This window comes from Lissotriton helveticus, chromosome 9, assembly GCF_964261635.1.
Source record: "Lissotriton helveticus chromosome 9, aLisHel1.1, whole genome shotgun sequence".
NCBI lineage: Eukaryota > Metazoa > Chordata > Amphibia > Caudata > Salamandridae > Lissotriton > Lissotriton helveticus.
This window is the reverse complement of record NC_136070.1, coordinates 244,567,112-244,591,538: the sequence shown is the minus strand read 5'-3', so window position 1 is coordinate 244,591,538 and position 24,427 is coordinate 244,567,112. Positions and strand designations below refer to the sequence as shown.

Here is a 24,427-nt window from a genome sequence, read left to right as displayed (position 1 = left end):
TGGAAGGGCCGGATCGCCTATGATTATTTGGAGGTGGTCGCTTGTGAATCCCAGGATATCATCTCCTTCTGCATTTATAAGGATACCTCTGATGTGAATGTTATGTTTTCTACAATTGTCAAGGTCCTCCTGCTTGATTTGTAGTTCAACATGTTACTACTTCAGGGCTTGGACTGGGAGCCAGAGCATCTCCTCGTCCTCTGAGCCAGAATCCTTCATGTGTTCGATGTCATCTACACAGTTTCCTAGGTTGGTAACCTCTCAGCATACTTTTCGCAGACAAATTTTAAAGGGAGTGTATTTCAATCAGGAACCGTTCCATATACTTCTGTGTGAGAGGACTTGAAGCAGATCCTCTATCCTACAACTTTCAAGTTTCTTCACCCCCTGCAGATCAGTAAAATACTTTTAAGGACCTCCATGTAAACTCTAACTACAGGAATTTTGAAGAGAGACAACTGTCGCCTATTTTGCCCTTATACTGCAACTGCTGCTAATCCAGTCTTTTGAAGGTGGAGCAGGTAGCAAATCATATCCTGAACTGAGACCATTAGGGGTCTATGTTTTTATCAATGCAGTCATGGACAAACCTTTTCCATTTGGCTGTATAACAGGCATGTGTAGAGGACCTGCGTGCCACATGGAGCATGAGCTTGCACTCCCTCAAGGAGCTTGAGGTGCCCAAATTATAGGTCTTCAGGCACACCAGACTGCTAGGCTGAGCTGACTGGGTGCCAGAGGAAACCATGATGCTGAGTGAGGTCTGGCCTCGTGGACAGATTCTTTTGAGGACTGATTAACCGCTCCAGGAGCATGGGGTATATAGGTGGACTGTCCCAAGTTGGTGCCAGTAGGATGAGTTGTGAATTCTTGCCTCATTTTCCTGACCTCATACAGAATGACTGAAGGAGGTGGAATAGAGTAAGCAAATACCCATGATCACTACCTCTACAGTGCATTGCCCATGGGCTGTCCTGCATTTTCATGGGCGGCGATCCATCAACGCTCCGCTTGTGACCATTCCCTTGCAAGGCTTTCTCGGAGCAGGTGCAGCTTTGCATGCAGCACTATGGAGATAAAGGTTGCCATCATTCCCAGCAACGTCATTACTGTTCTTAGAGTAAGACGATGCCCTGACTTAAAAAGAGGCAGCAGACTTTGGAATGCCATCACCTTCTACTGGTTTAGGGTATGCTTTAAGAATAGACCCTAGAAAGGGTATAATATTTTGGGCTAGAAAAGGGATTTTATTGCATTCATGTTGAACCTCAGTCCATAGAGTAGGGACACTGCTGTTCAAGTGTGTGCCAGACATTGTTGTTTGCTGTAGGTCTTTATCAGCCAGTTTAGATAGGCAAAGATGTGACTGGTGTTCCTGTACAGAAGCGCAGCTACCCCTTTGTGAAGGTCTTTGAGGCCATAATCGCTCCAAAGGGCAGTACCTTGAACTGGATGTGTTGTCCACATACCATAATGTGGAGATACCGCAGGCAAGCTGGATGTATGCACATTTGGAAAAGAGGGGTCTTTCAGGTCTATTACAAACGTGAAGTCACCCTGGCAGAGCAGTGGAATGACATCCTCTAGGATGGTCCTATGGAACCGTTCCAACAGGATGTACTGGTAGAGGGACCTTGCATTGAGGATACTTGCTGCTGCTGCTTTTGCCAACAAACATGCCCACAGCATAGGGAGCTATTTCACAGTCCTCTGTTTTGGATAGGGTTTTCACCAAGAAATTATTCTTGACCTGCACCACATGCATTTTAACGATGAGGTTTTTGGTGGATCTTTGTAATACCAGATAGTAAGGAGTGGTGTCATCAGGCAGAGAGACTTTACAAGGATAGGTTTCTTTCTAGATTGTCAAGAGTAAACACTGTAGTCCTCCCATGGGCCATCCCCATCCCTACACGCAAAAGGCTTGTAATATGGCTACTGCAGATAATAAGGACTGCTGGAATCTGGCAGGTAGTACGCATACTCGTGGGGGTGGAGACTGTAAAGGTGTAAGGGGAGATGTAGCTGGTGTAGAGTACTTGTGGACCGGAGATGGACTTTTTTCATTGTTTCGAACTATTTTGAGAGAAGGGAATGATGTGGGCTTGGGAAAGCACCTAATCAAAAGCTAGATTCTTTTAGATGTGAAAGTGAGTTTGTAGAATTTGGAGGCATGGTGAGAATCTTACCTGTAGCTTGATATATAAAGAGACTTTCCTGCCTGGAGTCAAGGCACTTGGGCAGGTGGAGGATGGTGCCTTACCCTGGTGTCAGCTTCAAACCCATCAGAGGCTAAGCTTTCAACATCAACTTTGGCTTGAAAGTGAATGCTCAATATTGAGGAGGCAGGGATGGCTGGCAAGGCTCAAAGCCCTTGAGCAGTGGCTTGCTTTGCATAGAGGATTGTGCGACAAGGCATGCCAACCCTGCTGTCAGCACTAGTCCCAGGGGTCAGTGCCTCTTGATGCTTGTCTCAGGGCTTGATGCCTGACTCCTGTGGGAACATTTATTTCTCTCAGTTAAGGGTCCCTTATTAGGGCTAGTTAGCAACTGGCCCGCTGGTGCCCGTTACACAATTGGGTCCTTGGTAGTCATTTTTTGTTCCTGAAGATTTGAGAGGTGGATGTTCAATATCTTGCTGCTTGATATCACACTACTCTCAAAGTGGTAGCTGAAGGCTCTCGCCCCCTGGTGGCTGAAATGGCCGGTGGGCTTGCCTGCTCCTCCTTCAGCTCATGGAGGACTTCGGGTCCAAAGATGTCAGGTGCCTCAGGTGATGACTGCCACCACATTTTGTGATGTGTCCAGCTCATCTACCTGTAGTATACTGGGAGGTTGTTTTTAGCACTGAAAGGCACAGCAGACACTGCAGGCGGTTTGTCATACTGGTGCAGCAGGCAGAGAATACAAATGCCATCCTGGCGGACCAGAGGTAGTTGGACAATACAGGTTGGGCAGAATTTAAAGGACTAAAATACGTTCCATACCCTTTCCTCACATTTCTTCTCCATGACGAATGGGAGTCCCCAGTTACAGTACTTTGATACTTGTCTGTCACAATGCATGAGTATGTGACCTGAGGTGTGACCTGTAAATCGTTTGGCAGACCGGTGCGGTGTCCTGCTCAAAGGGAAAGAGCCCAAAGGTCTGGCTACAAAGAATCTTGTGCGGAACGTGTCCATCATGGAGCTGGTGCTCGAGGGTCCAAACCCAGTGTCAGAAGAAAACCATCTGTAGTGGAGCTGTTGCCGTGCTGCATTTTGGACTAAGGAAGAAGTCCCAACAGATCTAGTGACTCAAGACCTCTTCAAAGAAAAATAAGTTGCAAATCTTCAAGCCCAACAGTCAAACTAATAGTAAGCAGAGCATGTGTATCTACAGTCACAAATGCTAAAATCACACATATACACACACACATCTATATCTATACATATACACACACATATACACACATATATATATATATATATACACACATATATCCTTGCACACATATATATACATACATACATCCATATATACATACACATACCCATAAATACATACACATACCCATATATACATACACATACCCTTATATACATACACAAATACACACATTGCAAAAAACGCAGTGGTCCATATTTCGCAGGGATCCATGAATATGGAAAATATTTCACAGTTCTTAGTGTAATAAGAATTTCATAAAAATGACAGCCGCCCACAATTCATAACTAGTAAAATTTGTAATATGGTCCTAAATTGCTATCTCAGGGCTCTAGTGATATTTACAAAGTGACTCATCTTTTTGGCTTCGTGGTTCGAGAAAGAGAGATAGATTGGTTGACTGTTCGGAGTCAAAATAGATTTGTTTTGATTTGTAGCAATATGCATAATCTTATTTACCACAGCATTTCAGAAAAACTGTGGTTTAAGGATGACCAAATTCTAATTATGCAGGTCCATAATCTTCAAGTCAAAAGTGGTGAAAAGGTTAGTGAGAAAATCATGTCAATGTATAAAAAATTATCTTAGACCAACAATTGTGAAACCACAAATAGGTTTTAATGGAAAAATTCACTGAAAAGTGCCACAGTATCCATATACTCTGTTTTGTATAAAGATATATATGAATTTCTGAAAAAGTTGCTTTGAAAATAAATCTACAATATGCCCAAAAAAGTAAAAAACAAAAAAAAGTAAAAAAAGGGAAGGAGGGGCGGGGGAATACATATTTAGTTTATACCCTAAAATCAAACAAAAACAATTAAAAGACAATCATAAATTAGTAGCCTGGAAACGTGTGCATTGCCTTTTTGGTACAACCTGATCAAAATAGTTAATATGCGCTCAAATTATTGGAAAATTTACTTCTGATTGAGGTTACACTACAGGAACGGTTGCATTTTAAATAAGGAAACAATAGCAGTTTTAGGTTTTCAACTTATTTGTTACCAAGTAATTTGTTTTCAAAGCTGATTAAATCATACATTATAAACAACCTAAACAGCTATAAGAAATCAGAACGCTTTCATACATATTCCACCAAAACATCTATAAGTAGTGCTTGCACTTCCCTGTTGAACCATCAGAATTCAATGACTTTAGATCGAATTATTACCAAACATTTTGCAATAAAATTAGAGGTGCTCTGGTGCAAATTCTTTTTACAGTCTTTAAACCAAGTAACAGTCAAACATGCACCTAAACAGGACACCTGTGTCTTAAACACAGCATTTTAACAGAATAACCTCAGTGCCAAGACTTGGGTTTTAAAAGTTTGTTTATATGAAATTTAGAGTTCTTCTGAATTCTGTTCCTCATCCTCTAAAGAATCCTGTTTATATAGGAAGGTAAGAAGAAAAAGTGCAATGTCCATAGATGACCAATAAGCAGTGTGTGACGTCACTGCTGACCAGTATCTGCTTTCCACAAGACCTTCTCGTAGCTCAAAATCAATCCTGTGCTCCAGCTCCACTAGAGAAAAAAAAGAAAGGTATATCAGATTATGATGTCTAGACCCCAAACAGTTATCAAAATCAGTTGAAAACGATCACATTTTTTGGGGTCATAAATTGCCATACAGCTAAATAAAGTGGTTAGGCTGACTCTGTTAATGCCTTTATTGTTGTCAGTCCTTGTGGCCCGACACGTCAATTAGGTCTGTACTTCATATTATGCCTTTCCTCTGTTTGAGTCCAATTCAAACATTTTGTTTATATTTAGCAATGCCTAGAGATCCTTCAAATTACTGGGGTTGTACAATGTTGAATTAATTCATGAATTCATAAGTGAAATAAAATTTTAAATTACAAAAGATGAATATAGAACAAAATAACAGCACGCAAGAAGTGAGCCATGTCAGATTTCAGATCTGAATAATTTTTAAATAAAGTAATTAGAACATAACCCAATGTACCATCAAGCAATGGCAAGTAGGAAAAAATGTAAAATCAATAGTTCAATGGAGGATTTTAATTTGTTTTAATCATTTTTCCTAAAGTCAATGATTAGACCATATCTGCCAGTACTTAATGGACTACACGCATTACTTAAACACAATTTTTATGTGATTCACAAAAGAATGTGAGGAGTATTTCTGGAAATGCATCCAACTCGTAGGCTTACAGAAGTACTACAAATCATAAACAGAATTGTGTGTATTTTTCCCCAAGGTTGAAAATCAGAATCATCATAACATTAGCATTTTTCTACACTAGGATAGTGCTTTCCTATAGAGAAAGCAAAAAGCACACAGATGATGGACGGTAGAGCAAATCAAACAATCACCCCCAGTCAATAGATCTGGGTTAAATCCATTGGTCTTTTGCTCACCATGCCACCCCAGTTTAGACCCAGCCATATTCAAATCAGTCTTGATCCTGTGCCTCAGGGAACAGTGCAGCAGGAACTGCCAAGCCAGGTCCTCCCTGGACCAGAAACAAACATGCTGTGACTGGTTTCGGGGCATCAGCCCTAAGCAGCCAGGTTAGCTTGAATCCAGTGGCACAGTGAGCAAGGGACCCATGTCTGGGTATACACAGACACTATACTGGGGTGAATGTTTATCATTGTGCAGCATTCTGTCCATCAATTTTTCTTTTTGCATTCATCACCCCGAGTGAGACTAGTATGCCCAGACGTGGGTCCTGTGCTCTCCATGCCCCTGGAGTTAAGCTAGCCTAGCTGATGAGGGGCGATGCCCAGTTACCGGTCCCAGGATGCTGGTTTCCAGTCCAAGAAGGAGGACTTGGCCAGGCAGTTCAGACTGGACTGTTCCCATGGGGAACAGGGTCAAGACTGATTTGCATATGGCTGGGTCTGAACTGGAATGGCGTGGGGAGCAAAAAAAAGATGAATTTAGGCCCAGATTTCTGTACTGGGGTGCATGTTTGACCACGTGCAGCATTATGTCCATCAATTAATATTCTTGCATTTGTCACCCCGAGTGGGCCGGGTATTGCCCAGACGTGGGTCCTGTGCTCTCCGTGCCACTGGAGTCAAGGTAGCCTGGTTGATGCTCCGACACGGGTCCCAAAATGCTTGTTTCCAGTCCAGGGACGACCTGGCTTGGCAGTTCGGACTGCACTGTTCCCATGAGGAACAGGGTCAAGACTGATTTGCATATGGCTGGGTCTGAACTGGAATGGGATGGGGAGCAAAAAAATGATTAATTTAGGCCCAGATCTCTGTACTGGGGTGAATGCTTGACACTGTGCAGCATTCTGTCCATCAATTGTTCTTTTTCCCTGTAGTGAAATACATCCTTTAATAAATACAAGTTACTTAACTACCCTGAAAATGTGTGTTGTACATACATGTGATTTTTGTACTTATTTGTTGGGTCTCCCCTACTACCACAGGTTGCCCACCCTAACATGTTCCCTGGCTCAATCTTAAAGGGGCTATCCAGTTAAGAAAAAAAACGTTGTCTCTTTTACCCCAAGAATTCCAGAATGTCTGTTTGGGCTGAGACCTACATGGCATCATTCACCAAATGGCCCCTTTAATACTTATCAATTTATTATGGTGGAGAGACCGCCATAGTTGTGGATTTTCTTTTCCTAAGAATGGAACTTTAAGGCTGTAGCTTTCCACAAAGTGTACCTCTTCGAATGAGGATTTGCAATTTAAATTGTGATAATTTTCTAATGCACACCTAAATATCACTTGGATATTTTGATGGAAAAGTCTGAAAATTGCCCTTATTGCTACAATTTTTCCCCCCATCTTAGACGGGGTAAAACACAAATGCAAAAATGTACTCAACCTATATCGATTCAGAGATATAAATGAACTCAGTTCAATACGTATCTACGGAAGCACTTTTGTTTTAAAATGAGTATTTGTCAATATTTTGCTGACTGTCACATTCTCTCAAAACACAATAATTCACAAAAAAATTAAAGAATGTTTTGATGGGATACAGGTCATTAGTAAATGCAATGGCACCTTGACATTGAGGGCTTGAAAGGTTGCACTATGAGCAAGTGCAAAGACCTCGATGTCAGACATGAGCACCTCAAAACTTCTGTCATCAAGACTGGAGAATGATACAATGCTGAATGCCTGAATTTCAACCTTGAGTGGAGACAATTTTGAGATTCATGAATGGCAGGTCTATACCTCCCATAGGTGGAGAAGGAAAACACTGGACCTTTTCTCTTTCCTGAATAAAGCATTCAGTGCAAGCTTTTCGATAATTCTCCAGTAGATTTCCTTTCCTGGCTCTGAGGCAACACCCCCCTTCCAAGTCCCTTACATGAACATCTCATGTATAGATCTTAGAACTGTTAAAGGCGCACAGACGGTCAGACAGATCACATACCAGTGCCCTTTTGATATCTTCAATTTACAGGAAGAGCACCTGTCAAAGACAGCATACAAGGTGATTGAAGTAAAAGGAGGGGAGAGAAACTGCAGGATTTGGCAGCATGATTGCCAGCCTTTTGACACTTGTCCTTCATTTAGTATTGGTATTAACCCCCCAAATCATTCTCTTACTTGTAATATTCTAAATTACCCCGGTACCACAAGGACAGTATCAGTAAACTTGAATTCAGGAAATTTACTATACTACAGCAGATGCTCTAGCAAACTGCTCTGGCACACCGACTGAACTCAAGCAGTGGTATGGTTTTGCTGTAATAAGTACATTTATAGAAAAACGAATTAATGGAAACCTATTTCTGAGAATCGAAATAACATCTACATAATCCAAGAAACCAATGTAGCGGAAAATCAAATGAAAAGAAATACAGTTTAGTGGAAAATAATGCAATCAGCAAAGAAATAAGTTGAAAGAAGATGTAGACCTCCTTGGGGAAATTCGAGTAGAAAAAAGAGGCAAGAAGGCAAAGGTTAAGAGGCAGCAGGCTATAGAAAGGGTCCAGACTAGAGTCAGGATAGGATTAGTCGAGAGACAAGAGTCAGGATATGGGAAGGCCTGGCAACAAAAAAGGAGTAGCATTGAGGGGTAAATCAACAAATTTTATAAATGCGAGAAAAATAGAAGGTTTCAGAAATGTTGCCCCAAAAAAACCAAGGCAGAAAGGGAAGGGTGGGGAAAACAAGAGAACAGCACTGGAAAGATGGAATGAAACTTGGGGTGAGAATAATCCAGCTGAACAGTCGTTTAAGAAAAAACTGTGAAATATTACCCAGAGATAAGACTTAGGACGGGAAGGAGGGTGACGCAAAAAGTATTCATGCAAAGGTTGAACAAAAAAACAAAAATGACACCATTCTAAAGATCAATGACATTTACACTTTAACAGAAAGATCATGTAAATCACAATTAAATGAGGCCATTTTACCAACTGACTACCACATAGAAAATTACATTCATGCAGAAAAATTCAATTGAACAGTTATAATGAAATGGATTGTCAGAATTGTTACTCTGTTTTGCTATGAAATCACAAGGAATCATGTTTTGCATCTGAGCAGATCATGTTTAAATCAAGAAAGATGAAAAGCTGAAGAACTGCATTTTTGCCTAAGTTTAAGGTGTTGTAAATAACAATGCAATTGCAGATAAAAACCAAAGCTGAAGCATACAAGAAGCATTGGCATAGTGGTGGCCAACACTGAAGCAGTCAGTATCAAATCCGGGGCCGGATCAGTGATGGTTATAAAAAGTTAAAAGAACAACAAGGAAACAGGTAATGTAACAACCCCTTTTAACCATAATTATGTACTCAAGAATCCTCTACAGAACATATTTTTATATTTAATAGAAATTTTGTATGACTAACATGTGGAGTCGAGTAAGCCAGAACTGCTGTGTGGAAAGCTCTGTGTCCCTGTAGAAGATTGATAAAATACAGTCTTCTTCTCTTCTCCATCTGTTCCGTCTTTTGTGGTCTCTGAGGATTGTAAAGTAGCTGCACTAGAACGTGCAAATCTCGAGAACAACATCCCTCCAAGACCCTTTCCAATGCTAGCAGCACCTAGATTTAACACACAAACAAAACAAATTGTCACAAATAAAGATGTACAACATCAGTTAGGTGAACAAATGAGAAAGGAGCTGGCTAACGGATCATGACTAGACAACATAATTCACTTTTATCACAGTAATACAACAACAAGTAAACAAGTATGACTGAATGACAGACAGAAAAGACCACAAAGCAAGCTTTTAAGCGGTATTCACATCGCTAGATGCACATGGCATATTATTGGGGGTCAAAGACTAGTTTATATGTTTTTATCGTCCATTGGACAAGTAGGCCCAATTACTTAAGTTCATTAATGCAGGCCTTTACTATTAGGGTGAGTGCTTTAAGTGACAGTGATTCTACAATAAAAACTTGTGAGATTCTTGCAAAATGTAACAATTTTAGGATACTAATAATGCAACTAGAATATCTGTTCTGATTATATACAGAAGCATGAAAGCAAGACTGGTAATTGTTTGCTTTCAAAATAAAGACACACAAAAAAATTGCAACTTGAAAATAATGTTTGCTGCAACTTTAAATACCATTTCACTCCCTGGAGCATAATTTAGTAAAAATTTGTTTGACGAAAATAAATTAGGGGCCCAATTCTGAAAGAATGTCACAAAAGCGCAAAATTATACATTTGACCATGCGAAAATCGCTGACCTGCAAATTCACATTATTTACCCGCCTCCCTTTTTTCCCCACTCTGGAAAACCATTTACTACTACCCTAGTTTGGAGTAAATTTCCAACCTTTTCCAATGTAGAAAAAGATTGGTGAGGAGTTGGTGGATAACGTTAAACATGCAAGTGTGAGGGAGTGCACAGACTCACAAGGCATTCCATGCCTGAAACTAGCACTTCTTGCTTGCTTCCAGCACCTTTACGTTTATTTGCTCAGAGGTGGCAAAATCAGAGCCGTGGTACAATCTCAACCTTAATATAGTATGAGTCTCACAGCTTGATTGGAGAGGCTTCATCAAAACTCTGATGTAAGGAGAACCCTGCCATAATTTGTCAATTCACTGCGTGGCATAAGAGAAACTATCGTTTTTCAGGAAGGTAGATTTCTAAAGCATCTCATCTCTTGGGCACGTAGATAAGTTTTGAAATTTCACACCCCTGTAAATAAATCATATCAATTCACTTAACATATATCTTATTTACAAATTCCTGCTCAGATTCTATGGCTGCATGCCTGTTAACATTCATGAATTATTTTTCTAATAAAAATTCTACTTTTACTGTGAAGCCACTTAAATACAAAATGAAAGTGCCTAAAATGAAAGTAACTGGAAAACGTAAAAATGTAACGTAACTGGAAAAATATGTAAAGCGCTCTGATACCTGATTCGGTTCGGGTCTAGTTCGCGCTATATAAAACTCTGCCCAAAAAAAAAAAAATAAAATAAAATACAAGCATTGAAAATGCAATAGGTCTCGCCTTTTATTAAGTTAAAGCCATTTGCTTTGCTAATGGTATTGTATAGCAAAGCAAATGGCTTAAACTTAATCAACCCAGGGTGGTGTGGAGTGCAAAAAAACGATGGATTTGGGCCCAGATCTTTTGACTGGGGGAGTGTGTGACATTGATCCACATTCAGTCCATCACTTGTTGTTTTTGCAATTGCCGCCCTAAGTGCGCTGGGGATGCCCAGACGTGGGTCCCAGGCACTCCACACCACTTGGAGTCAAGCTAGCCGGGCTGAAGAGAGGTGTTACCTCGAAACCGGTCCGGTCCTCGGATGCTTGATTCTGTTCTGGGAAGGACATGGCTTTTGTAGTTCGGACTGGACTGTTCCCATGGGGCAACAGGGTCAGAGCTGATTTGCATATCGCCATTGTCTAACCCAGGGTGGTGTGGAGTGCAAAAAAACGATGGATTTGGGCCCAGATCTTTTGACTGGGGGAGTGTGTGACATTGATCCACATTCAGTCCATCACTTGTTGTTTTTGCAATTGCCGCCCTAAGTGCGCTGGGGATGCCCAGACGTGGGTCCCAGGCACTCCACACCACTTGGAGTCAAGCTAGCCGGGCTGAAGAGAGGTGTTACCTCGAAACCGGTCCGGTCCTCGGATGCTTGATTCTGTTCTGGGAAGGACATGGCTTTTGTAGTTCGGACTGGACTGTTCCCATGGGGCAACAGGGTCAGAGCTGATTTGCATATCGCCATTGTCTAACCCAGGGTGGTGTGGAGTGCAAAAAAACGATGGATTTGGGCCCAGATCTTTTGACTGGGGGAGTGTGTGACATTGATCCACATTCAGTCCATCACTTGTTGTTTTTGCATTTAACTTAATCAAAGGCACGACCTATTGCATTTGTAATGCTTTTTTTTAGAGCGCTAACCTCTATCGGAGTTATGAAAGAGCCGCAATGACCTATCATGCTGGTACCTGATTCACTGTCACTCATTTCATGCCATCAGAATGAAGAGACCTGACTGTGCATGTCGGGATTTCGACAAGAAGTACACAGATTTGGATAGAAGGCGCATATACCCAGTCTCTGACTTGTATTTTTAAAAATCTGTTAACCTTTACATTTTGGGTTCCAGTTACTGTCGCCAGGCTAAGTTTACTTCAGCGGAAGGGTATATTTGTTCCTGCTGTTAGCGACGTGGAATAAATGTCAGAGGAAAAGGCAGAGGCCATAGCCACATTCAACCACCCGCTGTATGAAATGCGTGCAACCGTAGCCACATCCAAACACCTACTGCGTGAAATGTATGCAACCATAGCCACATCCAGCCACCTACTGCATGAAATGTATGCAAACATAGCCACATCCAGCCACCAGCTGCGTGAAATGGGTATACAACCTTTACAACGCAACTTTTACCACGACCTACCATTACCACGCATTTTTTACAACGCAGGATCCATTACAACGCATACCATTACCACGCATGTATTTAAAACGCAGGTACTTTTACAACGCATACCATTACAACGTAAGTATTGGTAAGTATATTATTTTATTAAAAATATTATTTGGGTTTTTTGGTAAAGGGGTATTTTTAGGGTTCAGGGTCAGTTTTGGGTTTTTGGGTAAAGGGGTATTTTTAGGGTTCAGGGTCAGTTTTCAGTTTTTGGGTAAAGGGGTATTTTTAGGGTTTAGGGTCAGTTTTGGGTTTTTGGGTAAAAGGGTACAGGGTGGTAAAAATTAAATATAATTACATTTAAATTAAATTAAATTAAATTGATTACATTAAATTACATTAAATTAATTAAATTAAATTAAATTACATTATATTAATTTTAATTAAATTAAATTAAAAAAAATATTATATACTTACGTTGTATTTGTATGCGTTGTAAAGGTATATGCGTTGTAAATACATGCGTGGTAATGGTACTTCGTTGTAATGGATCCTGCGCTGTAAAAATTGCGTGGTAATGGTAGGCGTGGTAAAAGTATGCGTTGTAACGTCATACATCCCGTGAAATGTATGCAACCATACCATAGCCACATCCAGCCACCTACTGCGTGAAATGTATGCAAACATAGCCACTTCCAGCCACCAGCTGCAAGAAATTTATGCAACCATAGCCACATCCAACCACCAGCTGCATGAAATGTATTCAACCATAGCCACATCCAGCCACCAGCTGCTTGAAATGTAAAAACAATTGATGGACGGAATGTTGCACAATGGCAAAACATTCACCCCCAGTCAAAGATCTGCGTTTATTTAATCCATTGTTATTTTGCTCACCACACCACCCCAGTTCAGACATGGCCATATGCAAATCAGTCTTGACCTTGTGCCTCATGGGAACAGTCCACCCCGAACTGCCAAGCCATGTCTTCCCTGGACCGGAATCAAGCATTCAGGGACCGGTTTCTGGCTATCAGCCGTCTTCAGCCAGGATAGCTTGACTCCAGTGGCGTAGTGAGCACGGGACCCACGTCTGGCATATGGCCATGTCTGAACTGGGGTGGCTTGGTGAGCAAAATAACGATGGATTAAACCCAGATCTGTGACTGGGGGTGAATGTTTTGCCATTGTGCAACATTCCGTCCATCATCTTGTGTGTTTTGCTGTTCACCCTATGTGGGAAGTGTATGCCCAGACGTGCGTCCCGTGCTCACTACGCCACTGGAATCAAGCTATCCTGGCTGAAGACGGCGGATAGCCAGAAACCGGTCCTAGGATGCTTGATTCCGGTCTAGAAAAGACATGGCTTGGCAGTTCGGGCTGGACTGTTCCCATGAGGCACAGGGTCAAGACTGATTTGCATATGGCCATGTCTGAACTGGGGTGGCTGGTGAGCAAAATAACGATGGATTAAACCCAGATCTGTGACTAGGGGTGAATGTTTTGCCATTGTGCAACATTCCGTCCATCATCTTGTGTGTTTTGCGTGAGATATATGCAGCCATAGCCACATCCAGACACCAGCTGCGTGAAATCTATGCAAACATAGCCACATCCAGCTACCTACTGCATGAAATGTATGCAACCACAGCCACATCCAGTCACCTGCTCCGTTAAATGTATACAAACAGAGCCACATCCAACCACCTACTGCTTGAAATGTATGCAACCATAGCCACATCCAGCTACCTTCTGCGTGAAATGCATGCAACCATAGCCACATCCAGCTACCTTCTGCATGAAATGTATGCAACCATAGCCACATCCAGCTACCTACTGCGTGAAATGCATGCAACCATAGCCACATTCAACCACCCGCAGTATGAAATGTGTGCAGCCGTAGCAACATCCAACCACCTAATGCGTGAAATGTATGCAACCACAGCCACATCCAGCCACCTACTGCGTGAAATGTATGCAACCACAGCCATATCCAGCCACCTACTGTGTGAAATGCATGCAACCATAGCCACATAGCAGCCACCTACTGCATGAAATGTATGAAAACATAGCCACATCCAGCCACCTACTGCATGAAATGTATGCAACGGGGGCGTGGCCAGCCGGCAAACATGGTGAACGCGACTTCTTAGAGCTCCGTCCAGGGGGCCCCTAATCTCCTGCATTTATCCTATGGAGGTGCTCGCCTGTGTCCCTGCTGAGCGGAGCCGGTGAAGGGAAGCACTGAGGAGCCATCGTGGGGCAGCGACTCCCAAATTGAGGCTGCAGAGGCAACGCAACCGTGACGGAGCGGTGGTGACGCGGCCCAGAGGGCAGAGGCGCGAAAACTCCCCCGAGGGGACTGCGGCAAGAGTACTACCTGCCGGTGGAAGGAAGGACCTTGTGACTGGCGGCATGTGAGGTGAGCCGCTGCGGGCCCCGGGGACACTGGTGAGTGGCCGGCGGCACCCGGGAGGTTCGAACGGGGCCTCCCGCCTGCGGACGAAGAGAAGGCGAGGACTGGGGGCGGCAGAACCCGGAGCGCCTGCAGCAACGGACGGAGAGACACGGAGGCCTGACGCGGTGAACTCCGCAGCCTCAGGGCCCGGTGTGACAGACTCCTTGCGCACTCCCCCGGGCTGCTGCCTCACTGGGGGAGCTGAGGGGCCGGAGTGCGAGAAGCGGCTGTCGCTCGTAAAGAAAGACAGTGAGGAGCCAGGTGGGGGGGCTGCCCCGAGACACCTGCCACCCGGCACTGGCACGAGACTAGGGGGACCCGCTGACTACCTGGGCAGACATTGGCGGAGCGCGGGGGACCCCCCGCGACGCGACCCGGGAGGCGGACTACAGAGTTGCTGCAAATTGGGGGAGACAGCGTGAGCCCACTGAGTGGAGGCCCTGGCACTGGGCGCTGGACCCTTACCGAGGGGGGCTGCCCTGTGGGTGCTGCCAGCATTGAAAGACTGCCTGTGGGAGGGCCACGCACGAGGCCTGGGGCCGCCATATTCTAGCTCCATCCTGCGGGGTTTAAGACCACTGACGCGGAGTGCCATTGCATGGAGCCGGACGGGCTGCGGACACTGGGCACATGAGTCTGACGGCAATGGCCGAGTGGCGTCGTCATCGCGGCAAACCTTAACAGGGAGCACAGCCTGGCGGAGGCGCACCATTTTTGCTTCAGGCGCCATTTTGAACTGTGCCACAACGAGCAGACTCTGCCTTAGGGGCAACTCGAGCGTTGCGCCTGGACGCTGCTGCCCAGAGGCCGTGTTGGGTGCATCAGACTCATCCTTCTGAAATGCCAAAGCTGCTGTGCCCATAGGTACGAGGCACTACCGGAGGCTGCTTACACCAGTGGAGGCAAGCGCACAAGGAAGTTGGGGCCGGGCTGGGCGCCAACCCACCCCTGGGACTTTTGAAGAGCCCCTGGCAATGAAAATCCGCCTCTCTCCAGGACCTGTCGCAGCACCGATCGAGTTGGGGAGGTGCCCGTCCACTCAGCACTGGCAGCCGGACACTGCGCGTTGATGCCAACAGCACAGCAGTTGGTGATGGGCAGGCTAAGGGACAAATCCAAGCTGAAGCAGCAGGAGACAGGCGACCCTGGCCCCATGCAGAAACGCAGACGGGATGACATGGAGCCTGCAGCAGCCCTGGCAGCCAAGATGGACTCTGTTCTGGCGGCTGTGGAACGCATCGGAACCACTCTGGAGCAAACCAAAACATCCTTAGAAGCCCGGATCGACAAAGTCACCTCCGACTTCACGCTACTGCACGCGTACCATCGTAAACTGACGGAATCAGTCGCCACGCAGCGCCAGTCGGTCCAGGAGCTACAACCGGTGGTGCAAAGCCACACCTCGGCCCTACAGGACTTAATTGACAGGGTCCACGCACTGGAGGACCGTGTGGAAGACGCGGAAGGGAGCTCTCGGCGCAGCAACGTCCGGGTGGTCTGGGTGCCGGAGGGAGAGGAAGGGACGGACCCAGAGCAGTACGCGGAGGCCTGGTTGCAGACACTCTTGCCGCCTAGGGCGCTGTCCTCACACTTTGCGGTGGAAAGAGCACACTGAGTGCCGGCACAGGCCCAGCGACCAGGGGCTCGGCCCCGCCCGTTTCTGTTCAAATTCCTCAACTACCGAGACCGCGATGTGGTACTTCGCGAAACTAGGAAGCTGGGTGACATCAAAGTGGGTAATAGTCGAGTGATGTTTTTCCCAGACTATACGGCAGCGGTGCAGAGAAGGAGGAGCACATACATGGCCTTCAAGAGACAGTTGCAAGAACTGGAGCTACCTTACTCTGCTGTTTCCCTCTCGCCTTCGGATAGTCACCAAGGAAGGCACCCGCTTCTTCGACAACCCGTCGGAGGTTTGGGACTGGCTGGGGAGACAGGGCAGTGGCCGGGAACGAGACCCCAGCCCAGAAGAGGCCGGGTCGAAGACGGCTGTAATGCCAGAAACCGGTCCCCGGAAGCTTGTTTCCTTCCCAGTGTAAGAATTGGCTTTTGTAGTTTGGTTTGCCCTGTTCCCATCATGCACTGGGACAGGAACAGACTAATTTGCATACAGCCAGGTTCTGAAACTGGGATGGTGCAATGAGCTAAAAAACGGTGTTGGATCTAGCCCTGATCTCTTGACTGGGTGAGAGTATTCTGCTTAATTCAGAGACTCTGTCCCTCACCACCCCTTGTTGTAAATAATTTTGTCCACCCTAAGCGTGGAAGGGTATACTCAGACATGAGTCCCTTGCTCATTGCACCATCAGGATTCAAGCAAGCCGGGCCGAAGACGGCTGTAATGCCAGAAACCGGTCCCCGGAAGCTTGTTTCCTTCCCAGTGTAAGAATTGGCTTTTGTAGTTTGGTTTGCCCTGTTCCCATCATGCACTGGGACAGGAACAGACTAATTTGCATACAGCCAGGTTCTGAAACTGGGATGGTGCAATGAGCTAAAAAACGGTGTTGGATCTAGCCCTGATCTCTTGACTGGGTGAGAGTATTCTGCTTAATTCAGAGACTCTGTCCCTCACCACCCCTTGTTGTAAATAATTTTGTCCACCCTAAGCGTGGAAGGGTATACTCAGACATGAGTCCCTTGCTCATTGCACCATCAGGATTCAAGCAAGCCGGGCCGAAGACGGCTGTAATGCCAGAAACCGGTCCCCGGAAGCTTGTTTCCTTCCCAGTGTAAGAATTGGCTTTTGTAGTTTGGTTTGCCCTGTTCCCATCATGCACTGGGACAGGAACAGACTAATTTGCATACAGCCAGGTTCTGAAACTGGGATGGTGCAATGAGCTAAAAAACGGTGTTGGATCTAGCCCTGATCTCTTGACTGGGTGAGAGTATTCTGCTTAATTCAGAAACTCTGTCCCTCACCACCCCTTGTTGTAAATAATCAGAAGAGGCCGGGTGGCAGGAGCAACGATCCAGGAGGCGGAGGAAGAGTAAGGCTCGCTGGAGCGCAGGTCTTGGACAGGTCGCGCCCAGCCCGGAGAATGCGGCAGGAGGCACTTGCGACATTGGGAGTGGTGAACAGTGCTGCCTGCTCGGACTCTCGACCGCAGAGTGACTTGGACATGAGGGGTTCATCCTCCCCTTCCACTGTGCTGTCAGAGGATGCGGGCCTGCCCGTGGTGACGCCCCAGACAGCTGACCACATTATGTGACTGGATGATGAACTATGGTGGCTAGCCTGCAGACTCTGTTCCTAAATGCTCTGTTCCTTATATCCTTTGTCAAACTGCTGCGAAGTGCGCTGCCAGAATGCGTCATTAGTCACCTCTGCAGGCGCTGCCTATAGCACATGTACAGCCTAGAATATGCAGAAGCACTCCCAGATCCGCATTTGGGAGGCGCTAGGTGCCCGGCGCGGGCAGTGTCCCCCTATGGGTAGCTAACATTGGCTCAGCGCGCTTTTCATCTTAGCATTACTCAGGCACCTCTAAGCTGTCTAAGGGCCTTCGATAGGGGTATAACTTGGCTCGATTGTTGGTTACCTGCTCCACCGCGTACACATTGCGCTGCGACAACACTTCACTACGTAGTAGCTCCATTTCTGGTTTGGACGTATGCCCCGTTGGGAACTCGCCCACTCTGTTACACTGTTAGTTATTGTTTACATGTTTCAGCAGCGGCACATTCTTGCAGAGCGCCTGGCACCAGTGGAGATATTTTAGGGTGGCAGCTGAGGCGACGCGGGAATGGCCTAGAGCAGGATGCCTGGTGCTAGACCTGGAGAAGGCCTTTGACTGTCTGGAGTTGGGTTATCTGTCGTCAGTGCTGGAGAGATACAAGCTGGACGTGGACTTTCTGCAGATGGTTAACCTCTTATATCGCAATCCTGTGGTCCACATGAGACTGGGGCCCTATGTCTCGGTGGCAGTGGGCAGGGGCACCCGGCAGGGGTGCCCTCTATCGCCACTGCTCTTTGCTCTGGCCATGGAACCCCTAGCCGCGGCCATGAGACACACCTTGGGTGATGGCATCCCCCTCGGCGACGCCACTTATCAGGTCTCCCTATACGCGGACGACCTGTTGGTGTTCGTCAGGGATGTGGGACGCATACTGGAGCACCTGGCCCACTTACTGAGTCGCTTCGCAACGATCTCGGGGCTCCGGGTGAACGCGGGCAAATCCTGCCTCTAGCATTCAGCAGCGAGGTAGACGATCCCGCCTACTGCCGTCATGGCACCAGAGTCCAATGGAACGCAGACACCTTTAAATACCTGGGGATCCAGATCTACCGTCAGCCGGCCGACCTCTTCGATGGGAACCTGGGGCGAGCGGAGGCAGCGCTCAGGTCCCAGGTCTGCTTCTGGTCCACACTCCCGCTAACCCCCAAAGGCAGGGTGGCCCTTGCCAAAATGGTCATGCTCCCCCGCCTTTTGTACTATTTTGACAATCTGCCCTTATTTATACTGACTTCCTTTTTCTCCAAGATTAACACGATCCTGCGCGATTTCATATGGGGCACGTCTCGGCACCGGCTGGCGCTTAGGAAACTGTTCCTGCCAACGGACAGAGGCAGACTAGCCGCCCCCTGTTTCGAGCACTACTATCTGGCTGCGCAGCTCCAATGGGTTGCCCGCTGGCTAGCAGACAGGGGGAGGGAGGACACCGCCACGAGCAAGCCTCCATACACTCTGGAGCGGGTCATCACGCTTTTCCTACCACTAGCAGGGACAGCGCGACCCGCCCCGCTACTGCTGGCGGTGGCATACAAATGCTTCCGTAGAGCGATGTTTCTCACGCGGGGGTGCTCCCCTATGCACCTGCGGTGCCTTTGGATGGCTTGCCGGGGGGTGGAGGGGTCCTCACACGCCACCTGCTGGAGCAATGGCACGAGGCGGATATCCAGACGCTGGGTGACTTATACAGGGATGGAACACCGATACCTTATGCGTCACTGGTTACTGAGGACGGGCTTCCCCCTGGGGGGTTCCTCTTGCATCGCTCCCTTATAGCACACATGACGGCTAGGTGGGGGGATGTAACGGTGGAGCCTAAGCAGCACCTGACCATGCAATACCTCCACGTTATGGGTAGGGGCCGGCGCCTAATTAGATGGTTTGCTGCGTCCTTGAGGACAAACACGGAACTGGATTTAGCCCCACTACGAGGCAAATGGGAGCGAGACCTGGGGCGAGCACTTGACGATAGGGAATGGGAGAAAATCCTTAAGAGCCCTGTGCGCATCCCCAGAAACCGGTGCTTTCACCAAATCCAACTCTAAATTGTTCACAGGGCCCATCTCATCCCATACCTAATAAACAAATACTTCCACAGGTCTGACGCGTCCTGCCCCAGATGCGCCGACACGGATGCGGATCTTCTCCACCTCTTGTGGAACTGTCCAGGGCTGGGCACTTAATGGGGAGACATTAGCGAGCTGCTCAGGCACTGTACCGGGCAAATCATCCCCTGTAACTGGCCTGAATACCTTTTACACTATTTCAAGAGACCGTCCACAGATAAGGTGTCGTCCCGCTTCCTGGATCAGGGGATGGTGGTGGCGACACGCCTCCTCACGAAGAGGTGGAAGGCACGTGACCCACCCGGCGTACAGGCGTGGACCCTGTCCCTACAGGCATGGGCCCGGGCGGAATGGACTGCCATAAGACGGGAGGAGACGTGGGGCTTCGCAAGGAACCCATTGCGGAGCATTGGGAGCACATGCTTAATGCCCTACAACCAGTAGATAGATCTGCGAGCGCAGGGGTAGCAGAGGACTAGATAGGCACACCGGACGAGGGGGGTGCACCGTGGGTAGTACGCCTGGCTCGCAGTTGCACCGCTTGTATGGTGCGATGCACAGCTCCATAACACAGGAATGGATGAGACTGGAGGCGCGTGCACGCAGGGGGGGGCCAGTGGGGGGGGGGGCCAGGGTTCGGGAGGGGGTCAACACGCAAGCTATATATGTGCTCATGCCGCTGTTTGTTTGTTTTGATTTGATTTGATTCCGTACGGTTGTTATAGGAATATCATCTCTGTACACAGGGCTGGGGAGTCCGGTCTCCCATATGTTGCAGACGCATTCAGGAGCACACTCGTTAACACACATCTTGTGACACCTCTATGAACAGCTGCAGCGTCTGCACGACATGTTACTTCGCCTATGAACAATTGTTTGATATATCAGTTCAGATGTGATGCAAATGTTGTACTTATTGTATGCTCAATAACACAAATGCCAATACACAGATTTGACAAAAAAATTGAAATGTAGGCAACCATAGCTACATCCAGCCACCTTCTGCATGAAATGTATGCAACCATAGCCACATCCAGCCACCTGCTCCATGAAAAGTATGCAACCATAGCAACATGAAACCAACCACCTGCTCCGTGAAATGTATACAACCATAGACACATCCAACCACATACTGCATAAAATGTTCGCAACCATAGCCACTTGCTGTGTGAAATGTATGCAACCATAGCCACATCCAACCACTTACTGCATAAAATGTTCGCAACCATAGCCCCATCCAGCCACCTTCTGCGTAAAATGTATAAAACCATAGAAGAAATCGGCTAAATCAGACATGACATTTCTTATATTGATTGCACTTTAAGAACAACCAAAAATAAAAATTAATGTTAGTATTAAGTATGGGGTCAATGTAAGCAGTGGACTCACGACAACAGCGAGAGTTAGGCATAATGCTTAGCATTTAGTGTAGAGGTAGGTAATGGCATGATTGAGCACTTCAATAGTTTTGAAGAATGCCATACAATCTGCCATTAGCAACAATTGTGATTGGGAGTTGCAATTATTTAAGACAATTTGGATGTATATTACCACTTTACATGATAGGTTAGGTGTATCACCTTTCGAAGTCATGAGAGGGAGAACGGTTCGCACCAAATGTAATCCTGAGTGCATTTTTGATGAAAACAAATCTTGTGTATCTATGGATGTTCTAAAACCTAGAATCGAAAGCAAACACTTAAAAAGTAGGGAAACTTATGATCTTAAACACAATGTTAAGACTTGTGACATCAAGGTTAGAACTTGAGTTAAAGTTGAAAAACCTTGGAAAGTAAAGAAAGGTGAAAGCGTATATTCTGAACCTTTAAAAGTCATTAAAGTCTTTCGCAATGCTGTACAACTGAACGATGGAAAAGTATGGAACATGTAACGCATTGCAGTTCTGAAAAGTGAGATCCATTTGTACAACAAAAATGAGAGTCCTGCTTTACCAAGGAAAGCTTCTCAATATTTTATTATTGATGACTCCATTCGCACTAATTCCTATGATGATACCAGTTTGACTCAGTCTGTTGTCCATGCTGATGCTAACTTGAATTGTCAATCTACTGATGAGTCTTCTATTGCTGGCCCTAGCGGTTGCTCTGCTGTTGAATTTTCTTTTGTGAAGAGCAGCATGGCTGATGCTGGCGTTGGTTTTGAAAGTTCTGGTACAGCGGTTGATACTAGCATTATAGCTGATGCAACAAAGGTTACTGACATTTCTGCTGGTGTTTTTGCTGACGCTGCTAGAACCACTGATGTTGCAGGTGATTTTGTAGGTTCTGATAATTGTAACACTACATCAGAAGCAGTTGATTTGGGTACTATATATAATACATCTAATGTAAATGTTGGTGGTGCAACAGCGAGAACTACTGATGTCATTACTGAAAATTCTGATGATGCTAATGATTGTCATGTTCGTACTCGCACAAAACCTAAATGGTCAGATGACTATCTGTGATGATCTTTCTGATTGAGTTATTGTATATATATTTATAAAGGGGGAAGATGTGTGTGTTCCCCTTTAAGTGAGTTTACTTTGATCATATTCCTCGTGTCATAGCGCTAGGTCATTGTTATTGTTTGTATTCAATTACATGTAGTATTCCTCCTGCATCAGAGCGAGGTATCTGTTATGACCATTGTTTGTATTCAATTGTGTATTCCATGTTTCAGTCATTTCACCTGGCTACCGGCTCATTACTGATACAGTGCACCAGGAGAAGGACTGAAGATGGAAAGCTAATCGGCGTCTTATTTTATTGGAATAAATCTTTTAAACTCAACAGATTTATGGACTTCTTTACATAACAATTTTGGAGACGATTGGTTCAAGACACCGATTTCAAGAACCCACTATTATTATTTTCAAGATTTCTTTTTATGGAAATCTTTACCTTTCTAACCGTCAAGGATTTATTACCATTTGCTTTCCTGCCTTTCTTGGATTTTTGTTTCGCTGTCCTGGATTTTCATGCCGTGAGTTGTTTGGCGATTTTATTTTAACAACTTTGGTGAGGATTGTCGTATTGAATAGCCTGCGTAAGGAGATGAGCAGCTTTTGAGCGTTTTCACTGGCACAGGAATTTCATTGGGAATTTCCTTTTCTGTGGAGCATCTTGTGGAGCGGACTGTGTGCGTGAGACTGCAGCGTGTCTCTGAACTGTGTGTGCGAGACTGCAATGTGTCTCTGAACATATGCTCTACCTTATCGCCGGTTGAGCGGAGCGTCTTTCAAAACATACTGCACGCGCAAGGTTGAATCGTGTTTCTGATTGCGAAATGAATCACGTCAGCTTCCTCTGAACATTGGAAGCATATCGCTCACACGCAACGTTATGCTAACACGCACTTCTACTTCCTGTGGAAAGTCACGTACCAAGGCAATTTACGTGAAATGAAATGAAATGAAAATGCGTTTTGTAAAGCGTGAATAGTTGCCCGGAGGCGTCCAAGCGCTGTGACTAAAAGGTGTTCTTACGGATGACACGGAGAATAAAAGGACATATTTATTGAACAAAAAAGTTTTCAAATGTTTCCTGAAGGAAGTTAGGTCTGGATTGGCCGTGTGGCTATTTTTATTTTTATTTGAATAGCACCGTTGTGATTCAGTCATTTCTGCATCTGGATCATTTTGACAGCATTGAACTGGTACTGTACATTTTGCTGTTTCTTTTACTGTTTTACAGCATTTTAATTCATTTAATTTCTTCTTGCTTTCAACAACTTTGTTTATTCTAGTACTCATTTATTGACATTTAGTTATGGCTACACAACAAAGTTTCACTATTCAAACCCTCTCAAACTTTTTGGCCATCAGGAGCCTCACCTAGCATGAAATGGTTAGATTGGAAGGCATATTTCTTAAATTTCATCAAAACTGTTGATGAGGATAACAAAATGTCTGCAGACAGAAAGAAAACTCTTTTCGTGTACTCAATTGGCCCTGGAGGATTAAAATCCTATGATCACATGCAAAAAGGAACAACAAGTGGTGACACTAATGAATTTCTTACTATTTTAAAAGATTTTGACAACCATTTCGCACCAAACGTTTGTATAGGTATAGCCAGATACAAATTGTTTAAAGGAAGCAGGAACCTAATGAGACTATTGATGATTATGTTTCTGCACTCAGACTTATTGCCGATGATTGCAAGTTTGATCATTTACAAGATCAATTTATAAAAGATCAGGTCGTAATGCAGACGAGAGATACGTCCATTCAAGATCGTTTATGGATCAATGGAGATGCAGATTTGAAAGACATTTTGGCTCTAGTGAGAAAAGCAGAGTTATCTAGCTGCAGAGCTAAAGCACTTAAAAGTGATAAAGTGGAAGATAAAACTGATATTACTGTTAGCAAAATCAAAGACAAATCTTATAATAAGAACAAAAAGTTTATCTCTAAAACTTTA

At 45.4% G+C, this 24,427-nt stretch overlaps 1 protein-coding gene across 6 annotated transcripts in view; it reads right to left on the bottom strand.

The window, feature by feature from the left end:
* Positions 1-4,022: 4,022 nt before the first annotated feature.
* Positions 4,023-24,427, bottom strand: part of DDHD1 (DDHD domain containing 1) — a 466,403-nt gene continuing 445,998 nt past the window's right edge. For 4 of the 6 annotated variants that reach the window (XM_078659828.1, XM_078659830.1, XM_078659831.1 and 1 more), the window contains 2 exons: positions 9,237-9,431; positions 4,023-4,956 (listed from right to left, as the gene is read on the bottom strand). In XM_078659828.1, the coding sequence (XP_078515954.1) occupies positions 4,775-4,956; positions 9,237-9,431 (377 nt within the window). In that variant the 3' untranslated portion in view covers positions 4,023-4,774. The remainder of the gene's footprint in view (positions 4,957-9,236; positions 9,432-24,427) is intronic. The other 2 variants (XM_078659833.1, XM_078659832.1) reach the window with 2 other exon arrangements.